A 12,707-nucleotide genomic window follows, 5' to 3' on the forward strand; every position below is an offset into this window, starting at 1 on the left:
TCTTGGGCATGTTATTTAATTTTTTGCTAAACCTCAAATTTTCTCATCTGTAAAATGGAAAATATCAGCACCTAACTCCCAGGGCTGTGTTGGGATTTAACAGGAAGATCCCAGGGAAAATGCTGGATCTAGGGCCTGACAACTAGTGACTGATGACCAGGGCCAGCTGCGAGTACATCTCATCCTCAGACGGGGGGCACGGCTGGCGCAGGCTACCCTTGGAGACCCCAGGGGAAGACTGTGCGGAGGCGGTGGGCGAGAGGAGCCACAGTGCGACAACAGGCCCTGGGGCGCACCTGCCTGCCTTGGCCTTCTGCTCTGCTCTGTGGGCAGCCCTCCGCGCGCTGGGCTCGAGGAAAGCTCGGCCTAGCATCTGCGGGGCGGGCCCGCAGGGCTGAGCCGGAGCCTCTCCCACAGGAAGCCGCACAGTCTGCTCCAGCCTTCCCGACGCCTGGCCCCGCTCCCTGCTCTGCCACCATCACTTTGGTCGGCGAAGCACTGATCCCGGGGAGCCCAGACTCCCCCAGGCTGGTCCTGGCAGGAGGGGCAAGGGTGGCAGGGGTGCAGGGAGGGGACTCGGCATCAGCAGGGCCTGCTCAGTGAGTCACCCTTCAGCTATGGCCCTCTGGGCTACCACAGTGTGTCTCATTTTCTAGGAAACTGGGTGTGCAAACACACCCACGCGGAAAGGAGGATGGAGAAAGAACGCATGGTGAACCTCACATAACCCCCAGAGGGGACTGTAACCCTTGCCCTTCATCCGTAGCCGGGGAGCTTGCTGTCACAGTTGCCCTGCAAACCCTTCTCCTGTTTCCTCCCCTGGGAGCGCTCCGATGTGCCGCATGCTTCCAGCTTGTCTGCTGCCTCTCCAGCTGGAGTTAGGGCCTGGCCTGATGGGCAGAAGGGGCTGGACCTCTTCCAGGCCCACCCTCGACTCTTGAGGATGAGAGCAAGGCCCTAAGCAGGGAGGGGTGTGCCCGCTGACACTTGGGAGTAGGAGCTGGGCAGTTGGCACGGGTCTCCGCAGTACCTCCCATGCCTTCCTGGCACCCATGACTCAAGCAAGAGCCGGCCAGCATCTGTCTGCCCAAGACGCAGCAAAGGGATTATCAGATTAGAGAATGTGCTGCTAAGAACCAGGGTCTGATGAGGTGTGGGTGCTCTACAGTCCCAAGAAAACACACCGATGGGTGCGCACGCACGCACGTGATACACACACACAGACATGCACACACACTCATGAAAGAGCTGCTATAGCTACGCTGGCATTACTCAAGACAGGCGTGACCTTCCGACTACATTCTCAGAACCTAGAGGCCCTGGAAAAATGGGAGCCGGTAGCTAAACTACCAGTGGAGACAAAGAGGCCTGCAGTGCTGGTCTGGTTAGCACCACAGAAGCCCGATGGCATGCGCCCAAAAGCACCCAGCGTCCCTCAGCAGGCCAGGACCCAGTCCCCCAACACGAAGACAACGCACTCCCAGGGCTGGGATGGTCTGTGCTCTCCGCCACCGCCTCTCCTCATGCACCACCTAGCTGGGGCCGGGGCTCTGCGGGACATCCTTGCCGGCCACTCTCCACATAGTGGGCCTCATCTCCAGAGGGAGAGCACGTCAGGCCCGCAGCCTGGCTGGCTCGCATCAGGCATGCTTATGAGGGGCCAAACCCTGTAGGTAGTCCCATGTCTGGAGCCAGTATCTGCATGCATGCATGCTAAAGTTGCTTCCATCATGTCTGACTCTTTGCAACCCCTTGGATTATAGCCCACCACGCTCCTCTGTCCATGGGGTTCTCCAGACAAGAATACTGAAATGGGTTGCCATGCCCTCCTCCAGGGGAATCTTCCCAACCCAGGGGATCGAATCCATGTCTCTTATGTCTCCTGCATTGGCAGGTGGGTTCTTTACCACTGGCCCACCTGGCGGAGAAGGCAATGGCAGCCCACTCCAGTACTCTTGCCTGGAGAATCCCATGGATGGAGGAGCCTGGTGAGCTGCAGTCGATGGGGTTGCTAAGAGTCGGACACAACTGAGCGACTTCACTTTGACTTTTCACTTCCATGCATTGGAGAAGGAAATGGCAACCCACTCCAGTGTTCTTGCCTGGAGAATCCCAGGGACGGGGGAGCCTGGTGGGCTGCCATCTATGGGGTCACACAGAGTCGGACACGACTGAAGCGACTTAGCAGCAGCAGCAGCCCACCTGGGAAGCCCAGTGTCTGCAGGGAAGCATAACCATCTCTGCTTCCACGGACGAGGATGCAGAAACTCAAAGTGCCTGGTTCCATGGAAGCTTCTCGATACACAACTAATGGAACGGGTGCATAATCACAGGGACGCGTGCTCAGGGCCTCGAGGGTAATCGAGAGGCAGTGCTGTGCTGGGAGCTGGGTGTGGCCCCCGGGGCCGCTCCTCCCGGGTTTCTAACCCTCTCTCGGCCGCCCAAGGGCTCACTCAGCGCTGGAGCTCCCAGCTTCCCTCATACCTGCACAGCCACCTGGGACCAGGTTTTCACCACTGTTGTCTCAGGCTGGCAACCTCTGCTCGTCCTTCAGGAACTGACTGAGACGGCCAGAGTCTCGGCCCCTCGGTCCTCTGCACACTGGCCTCAATACAGTGACACCTGCTCCCCGGTCGGTCCCACCAGGCGGTGAGCTCCAGGAAGGCTGTCTGCGGAGCCAGTGCCGGGTGGGGCTGGAGACAGGCTGTGCTTGGAGGGGCACCTGGGGCTGGCACTGCCAGGTCTTGTGCCCCAGGCCCCTCCCCAGAGCTCCTTGTCCTGTGGCCACTGCGGCTTTGGGCACTTCACAGGGACAAGTGGGTCCAGGCCACTACGGGACGGGCAATGACACTCTGGACAAATCCCCCCACCACACCACTTCTGCCACGAGGGGTGTGTGGCCTGCCATTTGTAAGCTCTCTGACCCATTTTAACACCGGGACTGAGAAAGGTGAAGGTGAGAGGCTCAGGGAGATTGGGTGACCGCGTTTCTAGGATTGTGGTGACATGCAGGATGTGAGCTCCGCCCGCCAGACCTGAGCCCCTGCAAAGCTGGTGTATCCTCTACCACTGCCCCAGATCAGGGGTTCCCAACCCTTGGACCAGTGGTGGTTAGTGACCCATTAGGAAGCAGGAGGTGAGTGGTGGGTGGAACTGAAGTCACCCCCTATGCCTGTCTGTGGAAAAAAGTATCTTCCACGACCTGCTCTTGGTGCCAAAGAGGCAGGGGGACCGCTGCCCCAGGTCACTTGGAAGGGGCCCAGACCTTCTGCCTGAGTGGGATGAGAGCCCGGGGCGGGGCCTCATGTGATGTCCCTCTGCCACCGGCTCACCAAGGATGCTGGGGCAAGCTGCCCAGATCCCCTCCAGTAGGGAGGTGCTCTCTCCCTGCTGCTGGGAAAGTTATCCTTTTCCAGGAAGTCCTCTCAGCCAAAGGAAGCTGCCCTGCCCTAAGCTATGTCCCCAGGCACAGCCTGCAATTCAGTGGCAGGTCACAGCCGGGATACAGGGCCATGCACCCCTTGACTTGATGCGGAACGTCTGAAGGGCCACCCGACTTTCCAGGCTGAGGCCCTGTCGTGACTGCTCAGAGTTCAGCTTCTCCATCAGCTCAATCTCGCCCCCTCCTCCCCGAGCGTGTGCCCCAGGAAACTTTCTGCACACACATCTCAGAGTCTGTTTCCTGGGAACCTGTCCCATGACAAAGCCTTGCTTCGCTCATCAGTCATTCCGTTACCCGTTGGTCTATTTTTTATAGTCATTTACTGGTCACCCACTGAGCAAGCACCATATTACCCTGCGGCAGAGGACAGAAGCAGGCATTCCATCCCTGGTCCTGGGGCTCCTGTGGGAGGTGGGCTGGGTGGAGTCAGGCTCCCCGTGGGGACGCAGGGCTCTGGGCAGACGCAGTGTGTGGCCCGCCCCAAGCCGGAGGCTCCATCATGGAAGCAAAGCGATGCTCACCTCTTACTGAGCACCATGTTCCCCAGCTTCAGGTCTCTGTGCACGACGTTCTTCTGGAAAAGCAACAGGCGCGTGGTTTGCACTGTGATGATCAGAGCTGGAGTGGGGCCCGGCCTGTGAGAGGCGGGCTCTCCATGTGTTGAGGAAGCCACGTCTCTTTAGGTTGGGGACTCGATTTGCAAGCCATGGACAGATGAGGACCATTCTAAGGCCTCGTCAACCATGCGCATGAACTGGGCGACATGTGAGCCCAGGCCATCTCGGCCCCATCTAGGGCATTTACTCCAGTTCTTTCTTCCACTAAGGCAGCAGCCGGAGGAAACCACTCCTCTCTCTGCCTTCGTCAGACATCCCATAAAAGAGCCGCAAGCAAACCCCCTCCCCCCACCAAATCCAAAGCATCTGCCTAGATCTGGGCTCAGAGGTGAATTCTCACAGTTCTGATGACCAAGAATCACAGCGTCAGCCCACGGAAGCTGTGTGTCCAGAGGCGGCCCAGGCCCTCCTAACCTTGGGGTTCCTGACCCCCCAACCCTAGGAAAGGCTCAGAGACAGGCTGTGGCTGCCCCCGGTGGGTAGCTCACCCCTAGCCTCTCAACTGGTGGACACAACTGTGCTGGACTCTGCTGGGCTGCCCACACCGCCCCAGGATCGTGGGCTGAGGCCTGTGGCACTGCATCCTCAGGGCCGGCATCTGGCCGCTCTTCGTCTAGACGTCCCAGCTGCAGAGCACACTGGGCGAGGGCGGACAGAGCTGCCGCGGTCACCGGCAGCCCAGGACGGCTTTCCACGGCAGAGGAGGCAGCCGCGGGGTGGGGCCTCACCTGGTGCAGGGCCTCCACCACGCGCACCACGTCGTAGAAGATGACCACGGTCTCCCGCTCGCTGAGCCTCTTCTCCTTGATGACGTAATGCTGCAGGTTGATCAGGTCGGCCGTCTTGTCGCTGAAGTCGTGCGCGCAGAGGCAGTCAAGAACGAGGCAGATGCGCTTCTTCATCTTCTTTACCATTCGGTTGGATTCGGCGTCCTCAACCACTTCACAGGTGCGGTCCTGGGAGGAAGAGCGCAGACCGGGCTTGGCCGTGGGCCCCGAAGGGCCAGGGCCAGGGGCCTGGGGCTCTGCTGGAGCCTGGAACAGCCTGCATGTGTGTGAGCGGTGGGGGCCTGACGTGTGGGTGGCATGGATCCCACGGCCCCGCTCCTGCGCCAGTGCCAGGCCCAGCCAGGGCCCAGGCTCGAGCAGTGCAGGTCAGACTTCAGGCTCTGGTCCTGCTGCAAAGCGTACCGTCAGGGCTTGGCACTTAGAGCCCAGTGTGCTGGCAGCCCTCTGAGCGCCATGTGCAGGCAGCACCCTCAGGGCCCCAGGGCCCCCATCCCCCTTAGCTCTCCCAGGGAGTCCAGCAATGACTGATGCACACTTCCTTCCGATGTCCACGACGGTGGGAGCTAAGAGTTCTGTGTGTTCAAGGCAACTGCTTTCACATGGATGCAGGACTCCTGGGCCATATAATGGCTTTGGCCCCTGATGGCTGGTTTCAGGCCCAGGTTCCACCTTGTCCTAGCTGCAGGACCTGGGGCAGTTCAGCTAACCTCTCCAAGTTCCTGGTTCCTCATCTGTGAAGGGGGCCTGGCAACTTCTATCTCACAGGGGTGTAGAGAGAAAACACAACCATGCCAAATATGTAGTAAGCACTTGGGCTTGGTATCGATAAACAAGGGCTTGGTAAGCTGACACTGCTGCCAACCCTAAGGGTGGTAGTTCTGGATGCATTTTCCTTGCTAAAAAGGTATGTCAAGGCAGAGGGAACACAGCGCAACAGGAGGACTTTTATCCCAGCAGCTTGAGGAGGCGTCCACGCCAGCACAGCAGGCTGGGGAGCTCCTGGGGAGGGAACTCCACATTCCTCCTCCAGGGCAGATCCCATCTTTCATTCTGTCTTCCCCAGAGGCCCAGCACAGTGTCTGGTACACAGAGGACTCTAGAGAGGCTTCTCACCACTCAGGGTCTCTTATCCAAAATGACAGACACCAAGGCCAAGCTCTGGAAGCTACCAGAGATGAAATACTAAGAAATCATCATCACCCCCCCATCTGATTTCATGTTTAAGGGACACAAATTTTCAGAGGCGCCTTTCAGTGCACATCTAAGAATGAAGACCTTGGTGGGGTCTATGTGTGGGGGTGTGAGGCATTTTCCATTTATTTTACCTCAGGAAGTCAAGCCAACAAGGAGCTTTTATTGCCTGAAGTAACAGCAGTGACGAGCGCGTGCGTAGCTGGGCAGCTCAGGGCTCTCTACCCTCTCATTCATCCTCCCAGCACCATACAAGGTGGGCACGGTCATCATGGCTCTCAGACGAGGGATCTGAGGCTTGGGAAGTGACTTGCCTGAGGTCGTATCACCTGAATTCAGAACTGCCTGCTTCAAAACCTGCGTGCCCTCCCTGACACCAGGCCCATCCAAGCATGTGTGGGCCTGGCCAGCGTGTCTGGTACTGAAGGCGGCGCAGAAGCTCCGCGGGGCCCGTCAACAGGGCCCACTCCCCCAGCGTTCAGAGTGCTGGTTCTTCATTTCATTTTTGGAGACGGAATTTCAATGCTGCCCTGGGGAAGGCTCTTTTCAGGGTACCAGTTGCTAATCAGTACCTTTCCTAAGGGACCTGGGACACTGAGAACCGGGCCCAGGGACCCTTGCTGCAGATGCTGAAACGTCCAGGCAGGCAGCAGGACTGGGACCAAAAGCAATCACGGAGATCCACAGTTCCCCGCCCTGCCTTCCTCATCGGCCTCCCTCCCACCCTGGCCTGGCTGATTCCTGACCACATAGCTAGAAGGAGCCCTTGTCTTTAAATAACTTCCTGCTTTCCTCTTTTCTCGGAAAAGCGGCTCTTCAAAGAAATCCTGCAGGCCGAGTGCATTCCCGCTAGGCGGCCACCCTCATGGCAGGAGCGCTGTGACCAGACCTCCAGGCCGCCCGACAGGAAGTCCTGCTGCCCTGCACGCAGGGAGGTTGGGGGAGCTCGGGGGAGCTCGTGCGACGTGGCCCCAGCGTGCCAGCCGGGATGGGGGTGGGAGAGATGCCGCTTACCTGGAAGAGCCCGTGGTGGTGGACCACCCCGTCCTGCGTGTGGAGGAGGGAGAGCAGCGAGTACTCGGTGTGGAGCAGCATCTTGCCTTGCCTCTCCTCTTGGCTTTCAATTCCTTGGTCGCCCCTCTCCTCAAGGGTGAGGATCTTAGGAAGGCACGCACACAAAAGCAAAACCCCACAACCTTTACTTTTCCGAGCAGAGTGGCTAGCACAGGAGAAGCAGGGGTTCACGTCCCCCCATGCCACCCCGGCACATCCACCCACATGTGTGTGGATGAAGCAAAATGGTTTTTCCTGACGTGACGGCAATGTGATGTTCACACGGAGCCCCGGGAAGAAGGGTGCTGCTCTTGTTCACAGGGGAGGGGGGAGGAGCCGGGCTGGCAGGCGGGCCCTGGGGTCCCCGGCCCCCACGCCCTGCGCCTCACTCACCTTCAGCTGATAGAAGTCATCTGTGCCATCCTTCCTCGCCAAACACTGCACGATGCTTGGCACTGGTGAGTTGCCCAGACGGGGACCTGTGGCACAGACAAGCCGCTGGCTTTACTTCTCAGGAGCCCTGTCGACCATGGCATTGAGCCATCATGCCACCACGTGGGCTTCTGGCTGGATCTTTTCTCTTGGAGGACACCAGGGTCACACGCCCTGATAAAATGGTCACCCCTCCCAAAGTGGAGCAGTGTGTGTGCCTCCATCTGAGCACATCTGGTTTTTACACTCTCTCAGCACGAGGTGTGTACTAGAATCTCCGAGGAGCATGTGTTAAGAGCAGATCCCAGCTACAACCTGGGCCCTCTGAATCACCAGCTCCAGGTGAGCCAGGAAACTGTCCCTTGAACAGGCTCCCCGGGCGGTCTGATGCGGCCGTATATCAGCTTTTGGGAACTTCTGTACTGGAGAAGTACCTTGCTCACTGGTCTGTGACAGCGCCTCGAGCTTTCAGAGCATAAATCAGGTAATGTCACCGTGTCACTGCACTGCTGAAAGACTCGAACAGCACTCCACTGCTTTCAATATGCAGTCGAAACCTTGTGGCCTCCAAGGTCTTGCATGATTTGGGTCCTGCCCAGCTTTCAGTAGACCATGTTTCCCCGACCCCTCCTCACCACACTCCAGTTCCTTCCCTGTCTCTGGGCCTTTGCACTTGCTGTTCCTTCTGTCTGGAATGCTTTCCCTCTGCTTTTCACCGGCTCCTCCTTCTTATCCTCGGCTGTCTCCCGCATACAGAGCCTTCCTCGTCTCCAGCGCTCTCTGGCCCTCAGTCTCACACCCTCCTGTTTGCTCCCTTCAGGGCCTGTGCCCTCCCCGCTGCTGCTCCTGTGGCGATCTCCTGTGTTGTTTACTGTTTCTTTTTCTAGCTAGAATGTTAAGTTCCGTGAGGGCAGGAACTTGCCTTTTCTTTTTTTTTTTTTTTAAACTTTATGGTCTTTATTTTTAGCTTCAGAGTGTGTCTCCAACCAACTGTCCTGCCCAATTCTTTTTTTTTTTTGCTGTGCCTGGAGGCATGTGGGATGCAAGATCTTAGTTTCCTGACCAGGGACTGAACCCATGCCCCTTGCAGTGGAAGCACAGAGTCCCAAGCACTGGACCGCCAGGAAGCTCCCCAGTAACTTGTCTGTCTGAATCACTACTGCACCCCTGATAACCAGCACAGGACCAGCACGCAGCGGACGCCATGTACTATTTGCCAAGTGACTGGAGCTGGAATTATCCTGTACTCCTAAGTTCAAGATGCTGTGCCAAAGCAAAATTCACACCCAATCTCTGGCTGCTGGGAGAGTCAGCATCCTCAGGACCCACCCTGCCTGCAACCCTCCAGTCTGGAGCTGCTGGGCCTCGAATATCATGCAGAAAGGCCCTGCTGCCCCTGCGGACCACTGGCAACACCCAGTTCTACAGGATTTTGGTGCCAATTTTATAAGAAGTTTGCAGCTGTACCAAACGTTCTGCAAAATTATTGCGCCCTCAGAGAAGTGCCTTGGAAGATGGACTTTGGGTTCTAAGACAGCTTGTATGTTTCCTGAGGGCAACGTCCTGGGGGCACGCATAGGACTCTCTCGGGGGAGACCGTCCAGCTCTCGGCTGACTCTAATCTAAGGTTGGTGAGCTACAACTGCAACAACAGCTCCTGTGCAGAGCGACCGTCCACTCTCATAAACAGACTCTGCTTAAACCAACAGAGGGTTGGTCAGGGCCCCGTATCAGGGCGGGTGCGGCGCTGCGCTGTATCCGCAGGTCAGACGGTGCTGCCCCGGCCCCCCACTCACCTAGCCATCAGAGGCTTACCCAGGATGAATGGTCCAGCTCTCTTGGCATTATTTCCAGAAATCCCACTTCCTAGAGCCTTCGCCCTGGCCGACGTTTCCCCAGCTCCTCTGTCTGATGCTCTCCGCTTCATTCTCAGCTCTAGACGAGACAGAAAAGAGCCTTCTCACTGAGCAAATCAGCGAGCTTCCTTACGCTACCCCAGCCTGCGAGGCTCTGACTTGGGGGTGTGTCTGACTTGGGGGCTGCTGCTGTTTCTGTGGCCGTTGCCACCTCCTGCCTCTCCCAGAGGAGCATGGAAGGTTCTCGGTAACAAAGAACCATGGCTCCTTTACTGCAGATTAACTAGGCGCTCCAGGTGGAGGTCCTGGCTACAGAGGTGGGCAGCTGGCCCACCTCAAAAGACCAGTCAGATGCAGAGAGAAGGACACTGACTTCTGTGTGGACGTCAACTGGGCTTGTTTGAGACAGGGAGCTGGCCCTGGAGTGACTGTTTTCGAAGTGAGGTGAAAAAAGCGCAAGTGTTGGTCGCTCAGTCATATCTGACCCTTTGTGACCTCGTGGACTGCAGCCCGCCAGGTTCACCTGTCCATGGAATTCTTCAGGCAAGAGTACTGGAGTGGGTTGCTATTCCCTTCTCCAGGGGATCTTCCGGACCCAGGGACTGAATCTGGGTCTGCTGCATTGCAGGTGGATTCTTCACCATCTGAGCCACCAGGCTTCCCCTCAAATACCCCTTTCCCCTAAAAGGAAAGGGGACACGGGAACCAGATTCTAGAAGACATTAACCTCTTGACTTGGATTCAAAAAAACAAAAAGGATTTGCTCCTTCGAGCTCTCTGCAGTTCACCCCTCGTGAAAACAGTGTCCTGGAGCGGGGTGCAGAGAGAGGTGTACAGAGTGGAGTTCCACACAGGAGGGCAGATGGTCCCAGGGATCACCAGCAAAGGCTGCCTGCCCAGCCCTGAGGTCTCGGGCCCACAGTGGGTGCAGGGGCTCAGGGAAAACTTCCCTGAGGAGTGATAATAGAGTGGGCGGGGCAAGAGGCAAGGCCGTTCCAGAAAGAGGGGCCTGGGTGTACAAACGTACATAGCAAGAAAGGGCACGGAAGCAGCATACTCCAAGTAGTCTGTGTTGCTGGAGTCCATGGCATGAGGCAGGGAGCGGCGATAGAGGGCCCAGAGAGGGCAGCAAAGGCCAGATCTAAGGGTGAGGCCACGTTAGGAGTGCAGCCTTTACTCCTACACAGACGGCTTGGAGGCATTGAGCCTAAGCTTCTGTAACTTTTTCTTTTTAAAAAAGTAACTGACATTTCCTGCAGAAACACTAGAAAATACCCATAATATTACCAAGATATAATCATTGTTAATACTCAAGCAGACTTTCCTCTGTGTGTGTGTATGCTTACAGCTTTTATTATGAAAATTTAGACCACTCTGACACCATTTCTAAGCGTTCTTGTCTCCCACCTAAAATATAACAGTATGATGAGGGTAAATTTTACGGTATGCATAATGCATCGCATAAAGTCAATAAAAAAGACCTTATTAACATCCCTCCGTCTTCTGTAGCATCCCTGTATTCTTCTGTAGCACCACTTGAAAGAGTCTCCTTGGTAAGGATAGGTCATGATTTATCAGACCACATACCTATTCATGGACTTTGAGACTCTCTCCACTTTTTGTATTTTTTACTAGCAGTTATAACATCTTGACACACCCGCCTCCCTCAGGATAAACTCCAAGAAACGGTCAAATGGGGCACGTCTTTTTAAAGGAGTGTGACAAACACTGCCAGGCCGGTCTCAGGGAGGCTGTGGCCATATACAGACCTTCGGCGGTGTGGGAAGCAAATCCCAGAACCTGCATCAGGAAGGGGCATTTCCATATTTTAAAGAGCTGCCGATCTCATGAATATTAAAAAGCATGCCATTGCTTAAATTTGCAATTCCTTAATTATTCATGAAGTGGGACTTGTTTTACATGCTTGCTGGTTATATGCAGTATTTCTTTTATGAATTTCCAGTTCATATTCTTTTCCTTTTTTTTGTTTTTTTATTGCTTTGTGTGTATTAGTCTTGGTGATTTTTTAGCAACTCTATATTTTAAGGCTGTAACTGCCAGAGGATTAGTTTTTCTTAAGCTTTTAACTTTTTGTAATTAAAAAAGATTAAATGTCTATACAGTCAGGTAGTTTTCTTTTCCTTTAGTTTGTTTTTACCGTTATTCGTAGAAGGTGCCCCTACTCTACAGAGAAGGCGATGGTACCCCACTCCAGTACTCTTGCCTGGAAAATCCCATGGACGGAGGAGCCTGGTGGGCTGCAGTCCATGGGGTCGCGAAGGGTCGGACACAACTGAGCGACTTCACTTTCGCTTTTTACTTTCTTGCATTGAAGAAGGAAATGGCAACCCACTCCAGTGTTCTTGCCTGGAGAATCCCAGGGACGGGGGAGCCTGGTGGGCTGCCGTCTATGGGGTCGCAGAGAGTCGGCCACGACTGAAGCGACTCAGCAGCAGCAGCAGCAGCCCCTCCTCTGAGAACAGGTGCGTCCTCACGAGTTAGCTTGCATCTCTTCACGTGCTGCCGTGGCCCTTATTCTAAACCCCAGGAGACTGACTCCATGCGGTGAACTGGGAAGGGGCAGAGACGGCCCAATCCCTTCTAGTCCAACCTAGCAGATCTGCCTCCCACCCAGGCCCTAACTCATTCCCGGAGCTGTGCCACTGAGGAGCAGGCCCACGATTTCACTGCGGGTGACGAGGACCAGGCAGCCCAGTCAGCTCTAGGAGCCCCAAACCGAGCAGAAGCCGTGGTCAGGCTCAGCTCCGACTCCTGCCAACAAGGGTCACGCTGGCAGTGGACGCAGGCGTTCACACAAGAGCAGGGGGAGAGCACAGCTGCTGCTAGAAAAATCCCTGTAATGTGTCTAGAACACCGTTCCTACCCTTTGCCTGGATAATTTCTGGGCATCTTTCTCAATTTGAGTATCACTTCCTCAGAGAAGCTGTCTTGACATCTGCAACACCGGGTCACACACTCACCTGGTATCCTGTAGTTTTCACACAAAGCACTTTCCATATTTTGTGATTATGTATTTATCTGTGTGCTCATATACTTAATGTCTTTCCCCTACCATTAGACTAAAACTCCCTCAGAACTAGGAAAAAAAAGAAAAAAGAGTATATAAAACCATTACCCCCAGTGCCGGGCCCAGGAGATGCTCTATGGGCGGCTGGGCACCTTCCCTGCAGTAGCTAATGGCTCCTATGGGGTCAGCTGCCCTGTCCTGGTAGATGAGTTGATTTCAGTACGTTTCGGCCCTATTCCCTGCCCTCCCTGGAGTGCTAAGCATCCTCCCTCCTCCTGGATCCTTGGAGAGCACCACTAT

The 12,707-nt window shown here is 55.8% G+C and overlaps 1 protein-coding gene across 4 annotated transcripts in view; it reads right to left on the bottom strand.

The window, feature by feature from the left end:
* The window catches only part of STK40 (serine/threonine kinase 40), a 37,549-nt gene that overhangs the window by 8,868 nt on the left and 15,974 nt on the right, over positions 1-12,707 (bottom strand). For 3 of the 4 annotated variants that reach the window (XM_027967921.2, XM_015091863.3, XM_027967927.3), the window contains exons 2-6: positions 9,339-9,458; positions 7,485-7,570; positions 7,053-7,196; positions 4,788-5,015; positions 3,964-4,016 (exon numbers count right to left, since the gene is read on the bottom strand). In XM_027967921.2, coding sequence (XP_027823722.1) covers positions 3,964-4,016; positions 4,788-5,015; positions 7,053-7,196; positions 7,485-7,570; positions 9,339-9,450 — 623 coding nt within the window. In that variant the 5' untranslated portion in view covers positions 9,451-9,458. The remainder of the gene's footprint in view (positions 1-3,963; positions 4,017-4,787; positions 5,016-7,052; positions 7,197-7,484; positions 7,571-9,338; positions 9,459-12,707) is intronic. The other variant, XM_042245639.1, reaches the window with a different exon arrangement.

Source organism: Ovis aries, chromosome 1 (genome assembly GCF_016772045.2).
Source record: "Ovis aries strain OAR_USU_Benz2616 breed Rambouillet chromosome 1, ARS-UI_Ramb_v3.0, whole genome shotgun sequence".
Classification (NCBI taxonomy): domain Eukaryota; kingdom Metazoa; phylum Chordata; class Mammalia; order Artiodactyla; family Bovidae; genus Ovis; species Ovis aries.